Here is a 22,070-nt window from a genome sequence, read left to right on the forward strand (position 1 = left end):
CTAAGATTGCACATGTCTCACGGCCAACACAAAAGTACAACATGGATAAACAAGAAGTGTGTTTTTGCTTTACCCACAAATAAAATTATCAATGTGACTACTCTGCCAACTTTTTTTCCTGATGGAACATTCCAGTTAAATGAACATTTAGAAAGAAACACTCTGATAAAGTTGGCAAAGATATATTATACCTCCCTGTTTTCTCTCCTTAATCAATCTGTAGTTTGTCTTGGCAAGCTATTCCTATTTCAGCTGAAGTTACCTCTTTCCCTTATCATATCACAAATAAGTCTGGCCTGTTATTACACTTTTATTCTAATATTCACTGGCATCTCTGCTCTTTAATTTTTCCCCTTTCGTGGAGTGGCTTTTGTCCTCTCTTAAAACTAAACCTGTCATGTTTAGGAAGGTAAAAGCATCTAACCACTTTACTATGTCTTCTAGCATAGTTAGGCCCCAAAATGTGTATATTGAAATCATTTTTACTAATTTAATTTTCTTTTACTTTTCGTTTATTACACAGGGTATCATGTCGATGTTATATAATTATAAAGCAATACTACCAAAGTTACCTATCGATTTCATTTCAGGGTAGTTAAGAGTTATGTTTTTAAAAATTGCTGTAATACCTAAATTTATAGCACTTGCTACATACTAGGTTCCGCTGTGTAACTGCTTTAGATGTATTAACTCAGTTAATTCTCAAAATAATTCTGTGAGATATGTATTAATATTTCCCATTTTACAGCTATGGAAACGGAGGCAAGGGGAGATTAAATGACTTTTTCAAAATGAGAGACCTAGTAAATGGCAGAGACAGAATTTGAACCCAGATAATGCAAAGAACATTCGGCCTGACAGGGTTGAAAACAAGTGGGCTAAGGAAAAAAGCACTGCGTGCACACTACATAATAATAATTTTGTCAAGAAATAATAATCATGATCTTGTATGTATCTAACAACATACCCTTATAATATACCAAACAAAAACTGACAAAATAAAAGGCAAATTTGACAAATCCAGAATCTCCACAGGATATTTTAAAATACCTCTCAGAAACTGAAAGCTTAAGCAGACAAGAAATGAGTATGGATATGGTTTTTTTAATAACAAAACTGACATGCTTGATCCAATCTTGTCCCACAAAGGTAAGTTTTGTTGATTTTTTCAAGTGTATGTGAAACAATTTACCAAAATGCATGGATACTACATCATGATGGTTGAATCACATTCTCAGACCACTATGAAATAAAATTAAAAGTCAAAAATAAAGAGATAATTAAAAATAAGCATAGTGGGCAATACTAATTGTTTACCCAACATCTATTTTCCCCTTTTCTTAACTGACGTAACTCCAATTAGGTGGCATCCTGCTTAATTAAAACATTCAATCTGGCTATCTTCCTTGCAGCTAGGGTGGCCAGATGACATAGTCCTAGTAAGGCGATGTAAGTGGGAATTGCTTGGTGGGGGATTCTGGGAATGCTAATGTTTTCCTGATGAAATTGTCCTTTTTCTAGTCTGAAGCAAAGATGTGGTGCTTGCATCAAGAGCAGCTAACTTGTAACCAAAAGGACAAAAGCCACACACTAAAGAGAGAGCTAGAGGAAGCCTGGATTGTTGATGACTTCCTCAAGCAGTTGTAAAGCACAGGAATTTCTCAAGATTTCCTGAAAAAAATTAATATATTATTTGAAAAAGCCACTGTGTTCAGGTTTCTGTAGCATACTGCCTAAGACAATCCTAACTGATCTGTAAAAGGTTCAAAATAAATAATTTAGAGTTCAACTAAAGATTCTAGGGAAAAAAAGTATAATAAAGATAAAAACAAAAAATTAATGAAATAGAAAATGAAACAATAAAGAGGTTCAACAAAACAAAAGTTGATTTGGGAGAGAAAAAAACTAATAAAATATATGTATCTACAGAAATTTTGCATTTTCGGGTCTCTGCCTACTTCTCTAGACTCATCACAGGCTTGCCATTTCTTTCCATGCACCCACCAGACTTGAACCAAACCTAATTTTTCACCCACCATTCTGAAAATATTCCACGCTCTTATTCCTCTGTGCCTCTGCGAATGCTTTTCTTCATGCTTGAAATGCCCTTTCCCTGCTTGTCTATCTGACAAGCTCTTTCTTCCCCTTCAAGAAAACTCAAGGGTGAACTCTGGGAAGCATTCTCTGACCCCTTCAAACAAGGTTTGTACTGGTGCCCCTTATTAAGTCCCTTAGCACCCTATGCATACTTTCACACACTCAGCAACTATCTATTAAGCAATTTGAGGCTCTTGATAAAGGCTCTGTTTCAGCAAATACTGTATTTTAAATACATTTCCTGTCTTCCACCCTAAGCAAAGAGCTCTTTTAGGGCAGGATTTTATTTATTTCTCTATCCCTAGCACTAGCTCAATGAACTACACCTAATGAGCATTAACTAAATACTTGCTGAGTAAATGAATGAATGATTAAGATAGCAAATAACTGCAGTGTTTATTACATGCTAGAACAGAAGTATCAGCAGAGTGCTATGAGGTCTCAAAGGGGAAGCAACCAACCCTCTCACTTGCCTCACTGCAAAAATAATATACTCTAACATCAGCTTTTTATAATATCTCTCACATGCTTTCACATATATCATATCATCTACAGAAATACATCTATGCACTGAGTGAATCCAAGCTGTACATACAACTTGTGTGCTTCCAGTTTTTGTTTTTCCAGCTGGATTTTCAATTAAGGTAAAGGATCTTGGGAGATACTTTTGTATAGCAATATGCACAAAGTAAAATTTTCTACCTGATAAATTATCCCTTGATGTCACCTAGTGCTGGGCTCACCCCACAGACACATCTGCAAAATTCTTTACTAATTAGCAGCCCAACTTTCCACATCAGCTCTGGAGGAACTAGTAAATGTACTGAATATGGCCCAAAACTACAATCATATACTACTGTGTGTAAACCTTAAGAACACATGTGATACAAATAATCTCCTTTAAAACACATCACTTCACCCCAAAAAACTGAACCTCCCCATGACAGCTCCATCTCTGAAACCCCCTGTAGCTCAAAGAGGTTGCAAAACCAGATAAATGCAACATGGAAAACAACAGGAAATTTAGCAAGAAGCAGTTTTGACAGACAATAAGGATATGCAATAAAGACCATTTCCAAGGTGCAGAGCCCTAAGAAGCCTTGGACTGCTATCATCCTCTTTCTCCCAGGCTTTTCAATGCTAAACTCCATTTTAAAAGGTGGTGGGAGATGGGAAGGAAGTTCTTTCCTCTCTATTCTCTCTTTTGTAAATCTCCGTAATATGGTGTCAGCCCCTTGGAATTCATGTTTGGTAGATTTGGTAGCTTCCCTGATCTTTAGGAACCTGTCTCTAACTGTTGCTTTCTCTTTTTTCTCCACATCCTCCCCAAGTAAAGGGACCTGTGAAGATTCAGTCCTTGCTGCTCTAGTCTTCTCTGTCCATACTCTTTTCCTTAACTGTTTCTGACATTGTAAACATTCTCTGATGATTAAAAATGTGCTCAATTCCTAAAAAACACTGCATTCGTGCCAGAGTAATATGGTACAATTAAGGGTTTTCTCTACATTCATTACCCTTTAATTCCATTCTTTATATTGAAGGTTACATTAATTCTCTAACTACATGGGGTAGTTTAATTCTGAAACAGCTGGTTTGATATGAAGAGATAAACAGACACACACACACACACACACACACACACACACACACACACACCCCACACACAAATCTTGCTCATGGAAGTTTTGGAGTTGAGGGTGATTCACATCACTCCCAGAACTCACTACTTTGTTCCCCAAATGGCCTTGGTATAAACTGACATCTCAGTCAGAGCAAAAACTCTGAAAACTGGTAACATCAGAAATACCTAATAGGCTTTCTCCTAACCTTCATCTTCAGGTAGAACATGTACTGTCTCACATCATCCTCACTGTCCAATTCTTAGTCACCTTACAAAAGCTGCCTTATACACCTCTAAGACTATAGAGCTTAACTCTTTTCTGATACAGTAATTATTAAAACATACAGGCACTGCATCTTATTAGAAGAGTCACATGCAGTACTGATGAAAACACTGTTTACAGTGAGGTCTCAGAAAGGTGTATAGAGAAGCACAAACACAACCGTGAAATAAAATATAAACAATCTGGGAGTTCCCTGGTAGCCTAGTGGATAGGATTCCGGACTTTCTCTGCTGTGGCATGGGTTCAATTCCTGGTCGGGGAACTGAGATCCCACAAGCCACGTGGCATGGCCAAAAAAAAGGATAAAATATAGACAATCTGAGAAAAATCCTTAGGTACTTGTAGATTCAGACTGCAACATTTAAAAGAGAAGATTCACTCTCATACAAATTTCACAAGTTATAGTTTGAGAGGATAAAAAATTATAGTCACTTGGGGCACTGAAACCACAGCAGCAACACTAGCAATAATGAGATCCAGTATCTTACTTTTCAGACAAAGCAGACAAGGCTACCAGAGAACACAGAACCTTTACATTCCTAAGCACAAAAATAAAACATCCCAGAACAAAATAACATTCACATACTAAAATGTTTCCTTTACTTTCCATATACAACTGTTCACCCTACAGATTTAAAGTTTGCATGACAAACTCCATGTGCACTAAATAGTAAATGTACAGCCATGAATGTGAAAAAGTCTGTTTTTCAGTACCAAGCAGACAGCACATATCTGGCTCTTCTTGTTTATAAGTTTACTAATCTTATGGCTTAGCATTTCTAGATACAGTGCTGTCAATTTCAGAAAATATACCAAGGAGAGAAAGTGGGAACCTAAGCCTTTGTCTTATCTTTTTTTTTTTAATTTATTTATTTTTTAATTTTTGGCTGCATTGGGTCTTTGTTGCTGCCCGCGGGCTTTTCTCTAGTTGCCGCAAGCAGGGGCTACTCTTTGTTGTGGTGCGTGGGCTTCTCAGTGGGTGGCTTCTCTTGTTGCAGAGCACGGGCTCTAGGCGCGTGGGCTTCAGTAGTTGTGGCACTCAGGCTCAGTAGTTGTGTCTCACGGGCTTAGCTGCTCTGCAGCATGTGGGATCTTCCCAGACCAGGGCTCAAACCCGTGTCCCCTGCATTGGTAGGCAGATTCTTAACCACTGCACCACCAGGGAAGCCCTGTCTTATCTTTTATACCTCGTTATATATTGTACTTGCCACATGAATTTAATCAGGTTGAACTCTATAAAAAACTCTTATTATATATGCTATCATAGTCCAGAAATATCATAAATACATACAAATTAATAATCTATTTCTTGTATACCAAATCAAAATTAGATACAATAGTCCATTCATCAATTAGGTAGATAGGAATTCAAATCCTAGTTGTTCCATTTACTTGTAATATATTTGGCAAGATGCTAAATATTTTTTTTTTTGCAGTATGCGGGCCTCTCACTGTTGTGGCCTCTCCCATTGCGGAGCACAGGCTCTGGACGCACAGGCTCAGCGGCCATGGCTCACGGGCCCAGCCGCTCCGCGGCATGTGGGATCCTCCAGGACTGGGGCACGAACCTGTGTCCCCTGTGTCAGCAGGCAGACTCTCAACCACTGAGCCACCAGGGAAGCCCAAGATGCTAAATATTTTTAACCTCAGTTTCCTCATTTATATAATGGAAGTCTAACTACTTATAGGATTGTTGTAGTCATTTTAAAAGATAACGTGTATGAGTTCTTGACACAGTACTTATCACAAAGAACTCGACAGATCTTAACTATATATAATAGAAATAGTAACTAGCCCTTATATAGGGTGTATTACGTGCTAGACATTATTCTAAGTACTTCATATATACTAGTTCATTATATCTTCTCAACAACACCACTATTATTATCTCCATTTTGCAAATGAGGAAACCAAGGCACAAAAGTCAAGTAACTTGCCCAAGATCAGAAAGTTTATAAGTGGTAGAGTCAAGATTCAAACCAAGGCAGCCTAGCTCCAGTCTCTCAGCTACTTTGCCTCTTAATGTATTCTTATAATGTACATATATACATTTTTTCTTATGCAATGAATATTTAGTGAGTGCCCTCTATGTGGCAGTCTGCGCTAAACATACAGACATGAAAAACACAGGAGTTTTGATCTAACAGAGAAAGGCAAACAAGTAAACAAAAATGTATCATTGCTCTGATAAAGTCTGTAGACGGTATATAGGAGGCATAAAGAAGGGAACACTCATTCATGCTATGAAAAATATGATACTAATAGTAAGAAAAGAAGGCATCTGATTTCATATAACCTTCAAAACTGAAATCACATCTAAAAAGTAGTAGGCTGATAAAAAAGAATGAAATAATGCCATTTGCAGCCACATGGATGGACCTGGAGATTATCATACTAAGTGAAGCAAGTCAGAGAAAAACAAGTATCATACTATAACACTTATTTGTGGAATCTTTAAAAAAAATGATACACATCAACTTATTTTACAAAACAGTAACAGACTCACAGACACAGAAAACAATCATATGGTTACCAAAGGGAAAGGGGGGTGGGGGAGGGATAAATTAGGAGTTTTGGATTAACAAACTACAGATATACACTGCTATATATAAAATAGATAAACAACAAGGACCTACTATATAGCACAGGGAACTATATTCAATACCTTGTAATAACCTATAGTGGTAAAGAATCTGAAAAAAATATGAATGTATGTATAACTGAATCACTTTGCTGTATACCTGAAACCAACACAACATTGTAAATCAACTATACTTCAATAAAAAATTTTTAATAAAATAAAATAAAAAAATAGTGGGCTGACCTAAGATCAAATTTGAACTGTTGTGTAAAACTGAAATAGAGAAAATAACAATATCAAAAATTTTAAGAGCTTGATGGACTAGGCATTGTACAAGGTGATCTACATATTTCATTTGATCCTTCCAACACTACAAGTTGGGCATTGTTATACAGGGTACAGTGAAATGAACAAAAACTCTGTGTTCATCTTAGGTGTGAATTTCTTCATCACTCTCACTCTTCCACTCATTCTAACGCACAGATACACACATACACACACTGCTTCTCTTACCTCTGTTGGTAGTCCTATTTAGACTCCTTTGCCAGCTCTTCCTTCCTCTACACAACCCTTAAATGTTGGAGTTCCTCAATGCTTGGTCCCAAGCCCTCTGTATAATCTCATTCATATCCTTGGCTTCAGCTACTCTATGTAAATGGCTCTTAAATTTACATTTCCAAACAAGATCTATTCTCTGAGCCCTAGATCTTTATAAGAAACTGCTTATTGGGACTTCCTGGTGGTGCAGGGGTTAAGAATCCGCCTTCCAATGCAGGGGATGCAGGTTCGATCCCTGGTCGGGGAACTAAGATCCCACATGCCATGGGGCAACTAAGCCCACACACTCTAGAGCCCGCGTGCCACAACCAGAGACCCCTCATGCCTCAACTACTGAGCCCGCACGCTCTGGAGACCATGCGCCACAACTAGAGAAAAGCCTGCATGGTGCAACGAAAGGCGCAGCATGCTGCAACAAAGATCCCACATGCCGCAACTAAGACCCGATGCAGCCAAATAAATAAATATTAAAAAAAAAAAAGCAGGGCTCCCCTGGTGGCGCAGTGGTTGAGAGTCCGCCTGCCGATGCAGGGGACACGGGTTCGTGCCCCGGTCCAGGAAGATCCCACATGCCGCAGAGCGGCTAGGCCCATGAGCTATGGCCGCTGAGCCTGCGCATCCGGAGCCTGTGCTCCACAACGGGAGAGGCCACAACAGTAAGAGGCCCGCGTACTGCAAAAAAAAAAAAAAAGAAAGAAAAAGAAAAAGAAAGAAAGAAACTGCGTATGGATCATTTCCACATATAGGTCTCATAAGCACCTCACACCAATCCAAATTTAAAATCATCAAATGTGCTCCTCCTTCAGGGCTCATACTTGAAATCATCTCTTTTTTCTTAAAATTTATTTAATTTATTTCTGGCTGCATTGGTTCTTCGTTGCTGTGCACAGGCTTTCTCTAGTTGCGGAGAGCAGGGGCTACCCTTCGTTGCAGTGTGCAGGCTTCTCATTGAGGTGGCTTCCCTTGTTGTGGAGCACAGGCTCTAGGTGCGCAGGCTTCAGTAGTTGTGGCATGCGGGCTCAGTAGTTGTGGTGCACGGGCTTAGTTGCTCTGCGGCATGTGGGACCTTCCCAGACCAGGGTTCAAACACGAGTCCCCTGCATTGGCAGGAGGATTCTTAACCAACTGCGCCACCAGGGAAGTCCCTTGAAATCATCTTTGATTCCTCTTTCCTCTCACCATCACATCCAATCATTCACCAAATGCTACAGATAATACCTTCTAAATATCTCTCCATTTTTTTTACAAGCATACTTAAATTGGTAAATTAAAAAGCATGTCTAGTATTTCAAATCATTTCATTCTTCTCCACCTCCATTGCTACCACACAACACTTCCACCACAAGTTACACATTACATCTTTCACCTGGACCATTGCCAAACTGAATCTATTCTTACCCTCTCCAATTCATTTGATATTTGCAGCCAGTAATTTTTTATAATGCACATCAGAACATATTACACCCTTGAATAAAAGCAAGTTTCTTAAGATAAAGTCCAAAATCATTACCTTTTAGGACCTCTATAGATGATGAGGTTCTCGACAATAAACCTCTGCTTACATCTCTTACCAATGTCCCACTGACCTTCTGCTCTAGCCATTCTAGACTTCTCTCAAATCCTCAACTGCACCTCAGACTCCATTCACTGGCCTATGAATAGACTGTTCCTTCTCCTAGAAATGCTCATCTCCAACCTATTTCTTCACTTGGCTAGTTCCTACTCACCCTTCAGGTCTCAACTTAAACTTCACTTGTTCAAGAAAACCATCATCCCTCTTCAAATTAAGCGTATGGCTTTTTTGTAGCCCCACTGCAATCTGTGTGTGGCGACAGATTGGACGCTATAATCTCCGCCTCCTGGTGTCATGCCATTATGTGATTCTGTCCCCCTGACCCTTGGCAGGATCAGTGACTTACTCCACACGAATTCAATATGGGAAAAGTGACTTTAATGTAAATTAAAACATTAAAGAAGAATTAACTGCAACCTAAATATAATGATGTTACATAAGACTAACCCACATCTTGCTCGGAGACTCTCTTGTTTGCTGGCTTTGAAGAATCAAGCTGCCATATGGAGAAGGAAACATAGCAAGGACCAGAAGCCCTCAAATTCAGCAGCATGCCAGGAATTGAATGCTGCCAACAACCACGCAGGCTTAACAGCAGATCGTTCCCCACTTGAGCCTCATGTAAAACGGCCGCCCCAGCTGACACCTTGATTGCAGCTTTGTAAGACTCTGAAGCAGGGCACCCAGCTAAGTCATACCTGGACTCTTGAACTACAGAAACAGATATAATAATATGTGTTCTTTTAAACCACCGCATTGGTGGTAAACTTGTTACGCAACAATAAATAATATACTATGCTTCCCTTTATGTGGCAATTACCCTTGTAATTACTTAATGTAACTGCTTACCATTAGATTATAATTTCCACAAGGTCAGGATTAACAAGTTTTAATCATCACTGTGTCTCAGCACTTTTCACGGTGCCTGGTATTTAGAAAGACCACAATACATTGAAGGAATGAATGGATGGATAGATGGATGAATGAATGCCTACTCTATTCTAGGCACAGTGCTATATCCTGGAGAAATGAAGGTAAATAGGACATGGTCCCTGTTCTCATGGAGCTTAAAGCTAAGTGGGATGACAAGACACTTTAAACAGATGATGTCAAAAGAATATGATAAGGTAACATAGGTTTCTGTGAAGACACAGAATATGGGCATTTAACTCAGACTGCAAGGGTCCAGATATGGGAGAGGAGAAAATCTCCCCAAGAGTAGTAAGACAAACAAGGCTTTGGGAGGGATGATCAAATCAGTACTATGAGTACCACTCTCTCAAGACTGACATCATTACCAACAACGCCTTTAGAATATAATCTGGTTCCAAATTGACAAAGTATTTGATATGGTGGGCTTAAAAACAAGGAGCCATACCTCTTGTTATATGAGAAGACACATTTTAACTGTATTAGTTAACAAGAAAAGCTGATTCCAAAGAAATTCAATTAATCTTCTAAAGGAATGTATGTTTGGGGATTGATTCTCAAGAGATCACCTATGCAATCAAGATTCATATTGATCAGGCAACATGATCTTGTATATAGAAAACTCTAAAAAAAAAAAAATCCACACTACAAAAACTATTAGAACTAATAGAAGAGTTCAGCCAGGTTACAGGATATAAGATAAATACATAAAAATCAATTGTATTCTACACTAGCAATAAGCAATCTGAAAATGAAATTAAGAAGACAATTCCCCCGACAACAAAACTGCTAGAGGGACTTCCCTGGTGGTCCAGTGGTTAAGACTCCACACTCCCAATGCCGGGGGCCTGCGTTTGATCCCTGAACAGGGAACTAGATCCCACACGCCGCAACTAAGAGCCCGCATGCTGCAACTAAAAGAGCCTACATGCCACAACTAAAGATCCCGCATGTGGCAATGAAGATCCCACGTGCCGCAGCTAAGACCTGGCACAGCCAAATAAATAAATAAATATTTTTTAAAAACTGCTAGAAACAAAGTCCTATCCTTAGAACGCAGGGTAGCTAGAGCATTCTCCTTACAGCACATAAAGTTCTCTTCTAGAGGAGACAAAAAGATTTCAGCTCTTCCTGTGTTTTTCCCTATAGTATCCCCTTCTGTCACTTTGGAAGACACCAACTGGCTTTGGCCTGACATTGGCATTCTTAGTTTGATCTCAGCCACTGCATCCTTCCAACACTTCCACTGTTGAAGTTAAAGAAAGAGTCCTCATTGCATGAGTATAAGAATCCTCCCAAACAAAACACCACTTTCTTAGTTTTCTTTTTAAAATCCCTTTCATTGTAGTCACTTTTGTTTTAATAAAATATTCCTTTTTTTAAGACCCAGGAAGGAAGGAAGGGAGGGAGGGAGGGAGGAAGGAAGAAAGAAAGAGAGAAAGAAAAGAAAAGAAGACAATTCCATTTAAAAAAGCACCAAAACTTAAGAGCTAAAACTACAGAATTCTTAGAAAAAAACATTAGGGAAAATCTTCATGACATTGAATTTGGCAACAATTTCGTGGATATGACATCAAAAGCACAGGCAACAAAAGGAAAACTGAAAATTGAATCTCAACAAAATTAATAACTTTTCTGCATTAAAGGACACTACATAAAGAACTCCTACGACTCAACAAAAACAACCCAACTTAAAAATGGGCAGGGGGGCTTCCCTGGTGGTACAGTGGTTGAGAGTCCGCCTGCCAATGCGGGGGACACGGGTTCGTGCCCCGGTCCGGGAGGATCCCGCGTGCTGCGGGGCGGCTGGGACCGTGAGTCATGGCCGCTGGGCCTGCGCGTCCGGAGCCTGTGCTCCGCGATGGGAGAGGCCGCAGCGGTGAGAGGCCCAGAGTCCGCCTGCCGATGCAGGGGACACGGGTTCGTGCCCCGGTCCAGGAAGATCCCACATGCCGCAGAGCGGCTGGGCCCGTGAGCCATGGCCGCTGAGCCTGCGCGTCCGGAGCCTGTGCTCCGCAACGGGAGAGGCCACAACAATGAGAGGCCCGCATACCGCAAAAAAAAAAAAAGGGCAGGGGACTTTCTTGGTGGCACAGTGGTTAAGAATCTGCCTGCCGATGCAGGGGACACGGGTTCGAGCTCTGGTCCGGGAAGATCTCACATGCCACGGAGCAACTGAGCCCGTGCACCAAAACTACTGAGCCTGCGCTCTAGAGCCCGTGAGACACAACTATGGAGCCCAATGCAAATCAAAACTACAATGAGATATCAACTCACACCAGTCAGAATGGCCATCATCCAAAAGTCTACAAATAACAAATGCTGGAGAGAGCGTGGAGAAAAGGGAACCCTCCTACATTGTGGGTGGGAATGTAAATTGTTACAGCCACTAAGGAAAACAGTATGGGGGTTCCTTAAAAAAACAAAAATAGAGTTGCCGTATGATCCTGCAGTCCCACTCCTGAGTATATATAAGGAAAAAACTCTAATTTGAAAAGATACATGCACCCCAATGTTCATAGCAGCACCATTTTACAATAGCCAAGACATGGAAGCAACCTAAATGTCCATCAACAGATGAATGCATAAAGAAGATGTGATATATATATGTACACACACACACACACACACACACAAACAAACACAATGGAATACTATTCAGCCATAAAAAGGAATAAAATTATGCCATTTGCAGCAACATGGATGAACCCAGAGATTATCATACTAAGTGAAGTAAGTCACTTCACTTAGTGGGGGAGGGATAAATTACGAGTCTGGGATTAGCAGATACAAACTACTATATATAAAATAGATAAACAGGGAAGGGATTTCCCTGGTGGTACAGTGGTTAAGAATCCACCTGCCAATAAAGGGGACATGGGTTCGAGCCCTGCGCCAGGAAGATACCACATGCCATGGAGCAACTGGGCCCATGTGCCACAACTACTGGGCCTGCACTCTAGAGTCCACGAGCCACAACTACTGAGCCCACGTGCCGCAACTGCTGAAGCCCGCACACTTAGAGCCCGTGCTCCACAACAAAGAGAAGCCACTGCAATGAGAAGCCTGCACACAATGAAGAGTAGCCCCCGCTCGCCGCAACTACAGAAAGGCTGCACGTAGCAACCAAGACCTCCAATGCAACCAAAAAAAAAGACAATCTACTGAATGAGAAAATATTTGCAAATGACATGACTGATAAGGGGTTAATATACAACATTTGTAAACAGCTCATACAACTCAACATCAAAAAAACAAATACCCGATTTAAAAATAGACAGAAAACCTGAATAGACATTTTTCCAAAGAAGACATAATGTGGCTAACGGGCACATGAAAAGATGCGCATCACTAACATCACTAACGATCAGGGAAGTGAAAATTAAAACCACAAAGACATATCACCTCACACTTGTCAGAATGGCGGTCACCAAAAAGATCACAAATAACAAGTGTTGGCGAGGAAATGGAGAAAAGGGAACACTTGCACACTGTTGAAGGGAATGTAAACTGGTACAGCCACTGTGGAAAACAGCATGGAGGTTCCTCAAAAAACTAAAAATAGAACTACTATGAGATCCAGCAATTCCTCTCCTGGGTATATATCCGAAGAAAAGGATAACACTAATTCGAAAGAATACATGCACTCCCATGTTCATAGCAGCATTATTTACAATAGCCAAGATACGGAAGCAACCTAAGTGTCCATCAACAGACAAATGGATAAAGAAGATGTGGTATACATACATATACAATGGATTACTACGCAGCCATAAAAAACAATGAAATTTACCATTTGCAACAACATGGATAAACCTGGAGGATATCACGCTTAGTGAAATAAGTCAGACAGAAAAAGACAAATACTATGTGTTATCACTTGTATGTGGAATCTAAAAAAAATAAAACTAGTGAATATAACAGAAAAGAAACAGATACAGAGAACAAACTAGTGGTTACCAATGGAGAAAGGGAAAGGGAAAGGGGCAATATAGGGGTAGGAGATTAAGAGGTACAACCCACTATGTATAAAAATAAGTTACAAGGGCTTCCCTGGTGGCGCAGTGGTTGAGAGTCCGCCTGCCGATGCAGGGGACACGGGTTCGTGCCCCGGTCCGGGAGGATCCCACATGCCGCGGAGCAGCTGGGCCTGTAAGCCATGGCCGCTGAACCTGCGCGTCCGGAGCCTGTGCTCCACAACGGGAGAGGCCACAACAGTGAGAGGCCCGCGTACCACAAAAAAAACAAAACAAAACAAAAAAACCCAAAAAAAATAAGTTACAAGGATATATTGTACAGCACAGAGAATATAGTCAATTTTTATAATAACTATACATGGGGTATAATCTATAAAACTTTTGAATCACTATGTTGTATACCTGAAACTAATATAATATTGTAAATCAATTATTATCTAAAAAAAAAACCCACGAGATACTACTTCACATGCACTAGGGTAGTCATAATAATAAAAAATTTTTTAAATAATAAAGAGATAGAATAACAAATGTTGGTGAGTTTTACAGAAACTGGAACCCTTATACATTGCTGGTAGAATGTAAAATGAAACAGCCACAGTGGAGAAGTCTGGTAGTACCTCAAAAAGTAAAATGGAATTACTATATGACCCAGTAATCCCACTTCTAGGTATATACTCAAAATAATTGAAAACAAGTATTCAAACAAATACTTGTACACAAATATTCATAGCTGCACTATTCACAATAACCAAAAGATGGGAACAATCCAAATGTCTATCAACAAATGACTATATAAACAAAATGTGGTATTACCTATACATTGTAATATTACTGGGCCATAAAAAGGAATGAAATAGTGATACATGCTGTAACATGGATCAATGTTAAAAACATTATGCTAAGTAAAAGAAGTCAGTCATAAGGGTCACATATTGTATGATTCCATTTATATGAAATGTCCAGAAGAAGCAAGTCTATAGAGACATGAAGTAGAATACTAGTGGTTGCCTGGAGATGGGGGAAGGGAGGAATGGGCAGTGACTATTAATAAGTACAGGATTTCTGTTTAGGATGATAAAAACATTTTTAAATTAGACAGTGGTGAGGGATGTACAACCTTGTAAATATACTAAAAACCATTGAATTATGTATTTAAAAAAGGAGAGTTTTAAGGTATATGAATTATCTCTCAGTAAAGCTCTTATTAAAAAGAAATCACATTGATACTTTGTTCTAGAATGGGATTCCAGGTTTTATAGGTTTCACAATACATACTAAAATAATTCTGTGTTTTAGTATCTCATGGGGTACTTCAGTTATCTCAAGAGACTGGAAAAGTCATCTTCCTAGAAATTCTTCTTCCAATTATATTCCCAAACAAAACAAGGATTAGTATAAAAAGAAATTAAGGGCTTCCCTGGTGGCGCAGTGGTTGAGAATCTGCCTGCCAATGCAGGGAACACGGGTTCGAGCCCTGGTCCGGGAAGATCCCGACATGCCGCAGAGCAACAAAGCCCATGTGCCACAGCTACTGAGTCTGTGCTCTAGAGCCCACGAGCCACAACTACTGAAGCCCGTGTGCCACAACTACTGAAGCCCGCACACCTAGAGCCCGTGCTCCACAAGAGAAGCTACCAAAATGAGAGCCCACACACTGCAACAAAGAGGAGCCCCCGCTCGCCGCAACCAAAAAGAAAGCCCGCGCGTAGAAGCAAAGACCCAACAAAGCCAAAAAAATAAAGAAATTAATTAATTTTTTAAAAAAAGAAATTAAGAGGCTTCTACTGTATCCTACCAGAAGCACTCTTAATTTAAAACACTGAACAGGTTGTCAGCCAGTGCTACAGTAAAGCTGAATAGATTTTCCACTTACCAGAAGGTAAGAGATTAGGGCCATTGTGCCATTTGGTTTTACTTTCTTTTCCCTTACTTTATAAACACTCATGTCACCTCTTCTTACACATACCCCAGTTCTTCCCTAAATAGGTTTCACTAACAACCAAAATATTCTAAGTCATTTTCCTAGAAACAATGAAATTACCCTAATCTGTTTTATAGTTTTTAAAAACGTGAAAAGATTAATAATCAAAGGAAACTCTTTGAAGCTCACAAATGGTTTTAAATGTAAATCCAAACTGTTTTGTTTCTAAAAGTATATTTTTCCTAAATTCAGTAACAGATGTTATACTTTCATCTTTTTAGTGCTTTTAGACCAGGGATTTATAACCTCAGCACTATTAACATTTTGGGCCAGACAATTCTTTGTTGTGGAGGGCTATCCTGTGCATTGCAGAATGTTAATAGCATCACTGGCCTCTACCCACTAGATGCCAGTAGCACCCCCTGCCCAGTTGTGACAACCAAAAATATCTCCAGACATTGCAAAATATCTCTTAGGAGGGCAAAACTGACCCCAGTTGAGAACCACTGCCCTAGTTTATCAATCTTAATTATTTCCTAAGAGAGCAAACTAGCTAAATTCATCATGAACCATAAAAATAAACACACTGGGGCTTCCCTGGTGGCGCAGTGGTTAAGAATCTACCTGCCAATGCAGGGGACACAGGTTCGATCCCTGGTCCAGGAAGATCCCACATGCTGCAGAGCAACTAAGCCCATGCACCACAACTACTGAGCCTGTGCTCTAGAGCCTGTGAGCCACAACTACTGAGCCCATGTGCCACGACTACTGAGGCCTATGTGCCTAGTGCCCATGCTCCACAACAAGAGAAGCCACTGCAATGAGAAGCCCACGCACCAGAACAAAGAGTAGGCCCCACTCGCCGCAACTAGAGAAAGCCCATGTGCAGTAATGAAGACCAACTGCAGCCAAAAAAAAAAAGAAAACATAGTCTTTAAAAAAAATACATAAATAAATGAAAAATAAAAAGGGTAACAACCAGACTAAGAATTAACTTATCAGCAAAAATAGAGGTGAACTACAAAAAGAAGAAGAAAAAGGGGAAGAGTAATTTCAAAGTGCTGAGGAAAATAACTACTGTCCTAAATTCTATACTCATTAAATTACCATTTAAGAGTTTACTCAGTATAAAGACAGAAGTAATCACAATAAATGTAAACAGATTACAATCTCTCTCTTTATGGGCAAATTTAATTTTGGATCAAAAAAACTAAATATAAAACTCTTTCACAGGACACACATTAAAAATGTACTATCACAGACAGAATAAAAATAGAGATGGAAAAAGACATACTGGGAAAATAATAACCGAAACAACAGACAAATGCATACAGTGAGGAAGAAGGTACACAATATTGATATCAGATAAAGTAGAAATCAAAGCTAAAAGCATAAGGTGGGATAAAAATAAAAAACCAGCATTTATAAAATATACAATCTATCTATAGCATACAATCCAATAATAATCATGAATTTCTATTAATATCTACTTCACAAAATGGCCTGTAAACAAATAACACGCTGAGAGAAACACAAGGAGAAATCTATAAACACATTAGGAACTATTAATAGAACTTTTTCAAAGAAATAGATTAGACTAAAATAAAGAAGGCCATATAACATCTGAATAACACAATACAAAAGCTTAATCTAACAGAGGTATATAGAACTTTATGCAAACAAATAGAAATTCATATTTGTTTCAAACACATTTGCAGCATTCAAAAAACTCTGATCATGCATTACACCAAAACAAAATCTAAATTATACTCCAAAGGCAGACTTCATATAAGCCATTTTCTCTGATCATGATGCACTAAAATTAGAAATTAAATATCAAACAATTACCAAAAGAAAACTTACTGTGTGGAAATTTTAAAATCTCATATTATATAATTCTTAGATTAAAAAGGAAATCAGGGTGGGAGGGAGACACTAGAGGGAGGAGATATGGGGATATATGTATATGTATAGCTGATTCACTTTGTTATAAAGCAGAAAGTAACATACCATTGTAAAGCAATTATACTCCAATAAAGGTGTTTAAAAAAAAAAAAAGAAAATCAAACCAAATTACACTAGAAATGATGAGAGCATACAGGGACTTCCCTGGTGGTCCAGTGGTTAAGAATCCACCTTCCGGGGCTTCCCTGGTGGTGCAGTGGTTGAGAATCTGCCTGCCAATGCAGGGGACACGGGTTTGAGCCCTGGTCTGGGAAGATCCCACATGCCGTGGAGCAACTAGGCCCGTGAGCCACAACTACTGAGCCTGAGCGTCTGGAGCCTGAGCACCACAACTAGAGAGAAGCCTGTGTGCTGCAACAAAAGATTCCACATGCCACAATGAAGATCCCACATGCCACAACTAAGACCTGAGGCAGCCAAATTAATTAATTAATTAATTAATTTTTTAAAAACCTCCTGAAATTAATAAGCAATTATAGTAAGGTTGCAAGATACAAGGTTAGTACAAAAAAGCCCAATTACATTCCTATATACAGGCAATGAATAAGTAGAATTTAAAATTACAAATTACTATTTACATCAGCAACCCCCAAAATAAAATATTTGGGTGTAAATCTAACAAAATATGTACAAGATCTGTATGAAGAAAACTACAAAACTCTGATGAAAGATAACAAAGAAGAACTACATACATGGAGAGGTATTCCATGTTCATGGATAAGACTCAATATTGTCAAAATGTCAGTTTTTCCCAATTTAATCTATAGACTCAATGCAATCCCAAAATCCCAGCAAGTTATCTTGTATATATCAACAAACTGATTCTAAAGTGTATATAGAGAGGCAAAAAACCCAGAATAGCCAACTCAGTGTTAAAGAAGAGCAAATACTTGACCTCAAAACATATTATAAAGCTACAGTAATCAAGACTTTGTTGTATTGATGAAAGAATAAACAAACAGATGAAGGGAATAGAATACAGAGCCCAGAAATCCACATAAATACAGTCAATTGATCTTTGACAAAGAAGCAAAGGCAATAAAACAGAGCAAAAATAGTCTTTTCAGGAAATGCGGCTGGAAGAACTAGAGATTCACATGCAAAAAAATGAATCTAGACATAGACTTTACACCTTCATAAAAATTAACTCAAAATGGATCACAGACCTAAACATAAAATGCAAAACTGTAAAACTCCTAGAAGATAACACAGAAGAAAACCTAGATGACCTTGGGTATGGCAATGACTTTCTTTTTTTTATAAATTTATTTATTTTATTTTTTATTTATTTTATTTTTTATTTATTTTATTTTTGGCTACGTTGGGTCTTTGTTGTGTGCGTGGGCTTTTCTTTGGTTGCAGCGAGCGGGGGCTCCTCTTCGTTGTGGTGCACAGGCTTCTCATTGCAGTGGCTTCTCTTGTTGCAGAGCATGGGCTCTAGGTGTGTGGGCTTCAGTAGTTGTGGCACATAGGCTCAGTAGTTGTGGCTCGCAGGCTCTAGAGCGCAGGCTCAGCAGTTGTGGCACACGAGCTTAGTTGCTCTGTGGTATGTGGGATCTTCCCGGACCAGGGATCAAACCCGTGTCCCCTGAATTGGCAGGTGGATTCTTAACCACTGTGCCACCAGGGAAGTCCCTAAATAAATGTTTTTAAATAAAATAAAATAAAAGCGTTATCAACACTGGCACATATGATCAACTGATTTTCAACAGGGTGCCAAGACCATTCAATGGGGAAAGAACAGTTTTTTTCAACAAATGGTGCTGGGAAAACTCAGCACCATTGAATGAATGAAGTTAGACCTTTCCTTTCACTACATACAAAAATTAAATGGATCAAAGACATAAATGTAAGAGCTAAAACTATAAAACTCTTAGAAGAAATCATTGGGGAAAATCATGATATTGGATTTGGAAGTTATTTTGGGGCATGACACCAAAAGCACAGGCAACAAAAGAAAAACTAGGTAAACTAGACATAATCAGAATTAAAAACTTGTGTGCATCAAAGGACACTATAAGAGTGTAAAAAGACAACCCACAGAATAAAAGAAAATATTTTCAAATCATATATCTGATAAAGGATATGACCCTTACATACAAATAAAATCGAACTCAAAACTGGACAAAAAAGGCTTCCCTGGTGGCGCAGTGGTTGGGAGTCCGCCTGCCGATGCGGGGGGTGCGGGTTCGTGCCCTGGTCTGGGAGGATCCCGCGTGCCGCGGAGCGGCTGGGCCCGTGGGACGTGGCTGCTGGGCCTGCGCGTCCAGAGCCTGTGCTCCGCAATGGGAAAGGTCGCAGCGGTGGGAGGCCCGCATACCACAAAAAAAAAAAAAAAAAAGGACAAAAGACTTGAATAGATATTTTTCCAAAGAAGATACACAAAAGGCCAATGCAAAGATGCTCAACATCACTAGTCATTAGAGAAATGCAAATCAAAGCCACATGAATATCACTCCATACCCACCAGAATTGCTAATATCAGAAAGAAAGAAAGAAAGAAAGGAAGGAAGGAAGGAAGGAAGGAAGGAAGGGAGGGAGGGAGGAAGGAAGGAAGGAAGGAAGAAGGAAAGAAAGAAAGAAAGAATGAACAAGTGTTAGTAAGAATATGGAGAAATGAGAACTGTTGTACGTTGCTGGTGGGAATGTAAAATGGTACAATTCTACATAAAATAGTATGGTGGTTCCTTAAAAAGTAAAACAGACTAAGTGAAATAAGGTAATCACAAAAAGACAAAAACTACATGATTTCATTTATATAGGGTATCTAGAGTAGTCAAACTCATAGAAACAGAAAGTAGAATGGTTGTTGCCAGGAGCTGCGGGGAGAGGGAAGGGAAGAATTATTTAGTAGGTACAGAGTTTCAGTTTTGCAAGATGAAAAAGTTCTGAAGATTGGTTGCACAGCAATGTGAATATACTTAAAACTGTACACTTAAAAATGGTTAAGATAGTGAATTTTATGTTATGTGTATTTTACCACAATTTCTTTAAAAAGCTAAACACAGAATTACTATATGACCCATCAGTTTCACTTATAGGTAAATACCCAAAAGAACTGAAAGCAGGGACTCAGTTACTTGTACATCAGTGTTCATAGCAGCATCATTTACAATAATCAAAAGGAGGAAACAACCTAAATGTCCATCAGCAGGTGAACGGATAAAAAAAATGTGGTATATACATACAATGGGATATTATTCAGATATAAAATGAAATGAAATTCTTTTTTTTTTTTTTTTTTTTGCCCTGCCATGTGGCTTGCAGGATCTTAACTCCCAGACCAGGGATCAAATCAGAGCCCCAGCAGTGACAGCACCAAGTCCTAATCACTGGATCGCCAGAGAATTCCAAAGAAACGAAATTCTGGTATATGCTTCAACATGGATGAATCTTGAGGACATTATGCTAAGTGAAATAATCCAGGCATAAAAGGAAAAATATTGTATAATTCCATTAATATGAGATACCTAGAATAGACATATTCATAGAGACAGAAGGTAGAACAGACATTAACAGGGCTAAGGGTAGTGGAGGGAGTTATTTTTTAATGGGTACAAAGTTTCCATTTGGGCTGATGAAGAATTCTGGGGGAGTGGAAGAGGCTCCTATATTATTTTAATTTTTGATCAGCATGTAGTATTTTTATAATTAAAATAAATAAAATATCTTACAAGTTAATAGATAGCTCAAGAGGACAGTTTGTAACACTGCTCAAGATCCATAGCACCCTGACAAGGCAAAGCCTATGTCTTAATTAAACACAACTGTCAACTCTGCAGTGAAACTGACCATCAACAAGACAATATAAGAAAAACTGATGCATCACTCACCTTGAACACTTCAGAGAAGAAGCCAGACCCTATTTTTTCACAGGTGAAGTCATCTAAACGCGTCAGTCTGGAAAAGGCACTTATAAGAGCTCGATATGAAGAGGGCCAAACTCTTCCCACCTGGGTCATGTTCCCGTCCCCTCCACCACCTCCTTCAAAATCTTCAAGACGCTCCACACGTGGAGGAAATCCTGCAATTGAATTCCGTTTGCTCCGATCCATAGTCTCAATAATCACTTTTTTTCTTCTTTTAGGAATGAATTCCACACATAGTAAATTTCTGTTGAGTTTTACTTCTCTTCTGGCTTGTCACTAAATAAGAGATTAAAATGATATTTCATTAAAACCATTAACGAATAATAAATACAGGCATACAGAACACTATCAATGTAAAAATATTTCCTCTTTCATATTCTAGCTCCTGATTTTCAGATCTAAAAAACACTTTATGCTTTTACCTTCAAAAAGCGGTGATACATCTATTATTCGTTGAGTACCTATTATCTAAGAAACATACTATAAGAGTTATGCATATGTCATGTCATTTGATTCTCAAATAACCCATGATATAAGATTATGTTCATTTCACAGAGAGGTCAAGCAATCATACAGTCACCAAATGGTACAGATAAAGTTAACATGCCAGATTGTCTGATTCAAAAGCCTGTGCTCCTGCCAATGCCCTTCACAGCCTCATATAATTTTCTCTTCATTTGAAAAATCATTAA

General features: G+C 39.0%; 1 protein-coding gene across 3 annotated transcripts in view; it reads right to left on the reverse strand.

Moving 5' to 3' along the window:
• TESK2 (testis associated actin remodelling kinase 2) overlaps positions 1–22,070 on the reverse strand; it is a 128,502-nt gene that overhangs the window by 77,680 nt on the left and 28,752 nt on the right. For 2 of the 3 annotated variants that reach the window (XM_079933675.1, XM_079933674.1), the window contains exon 2: positions 21,343–21,654. In XM_079933675.1, the coding sequence (XP_079789801.1) occupies positions 21,343–21,564 (222 nt within the window). In that variant the 5' untranslated portion in view covers positions 21,565–21,654. Of the gene's footprint in view, positions 1–9,160; positions 9,407–21,342; positions 21,655–22,070 lie in introns of those variants that run through there. The other variant, XM_079933676.1, reaches the window with a different exon arrangement.

Source organism: Stenella coeruleoalba (genome assembly GCF_951394435.1).
Source record: "Stenella coeruleoalba genome assembly, chromosome: 1".
Classification (NCBI taxonomy): Eukaryota; Metazoa; Chordata; class Mammalia; order Artiodactyla; family Delphinidae; genus Stenella; species Stenella coeruleoalba.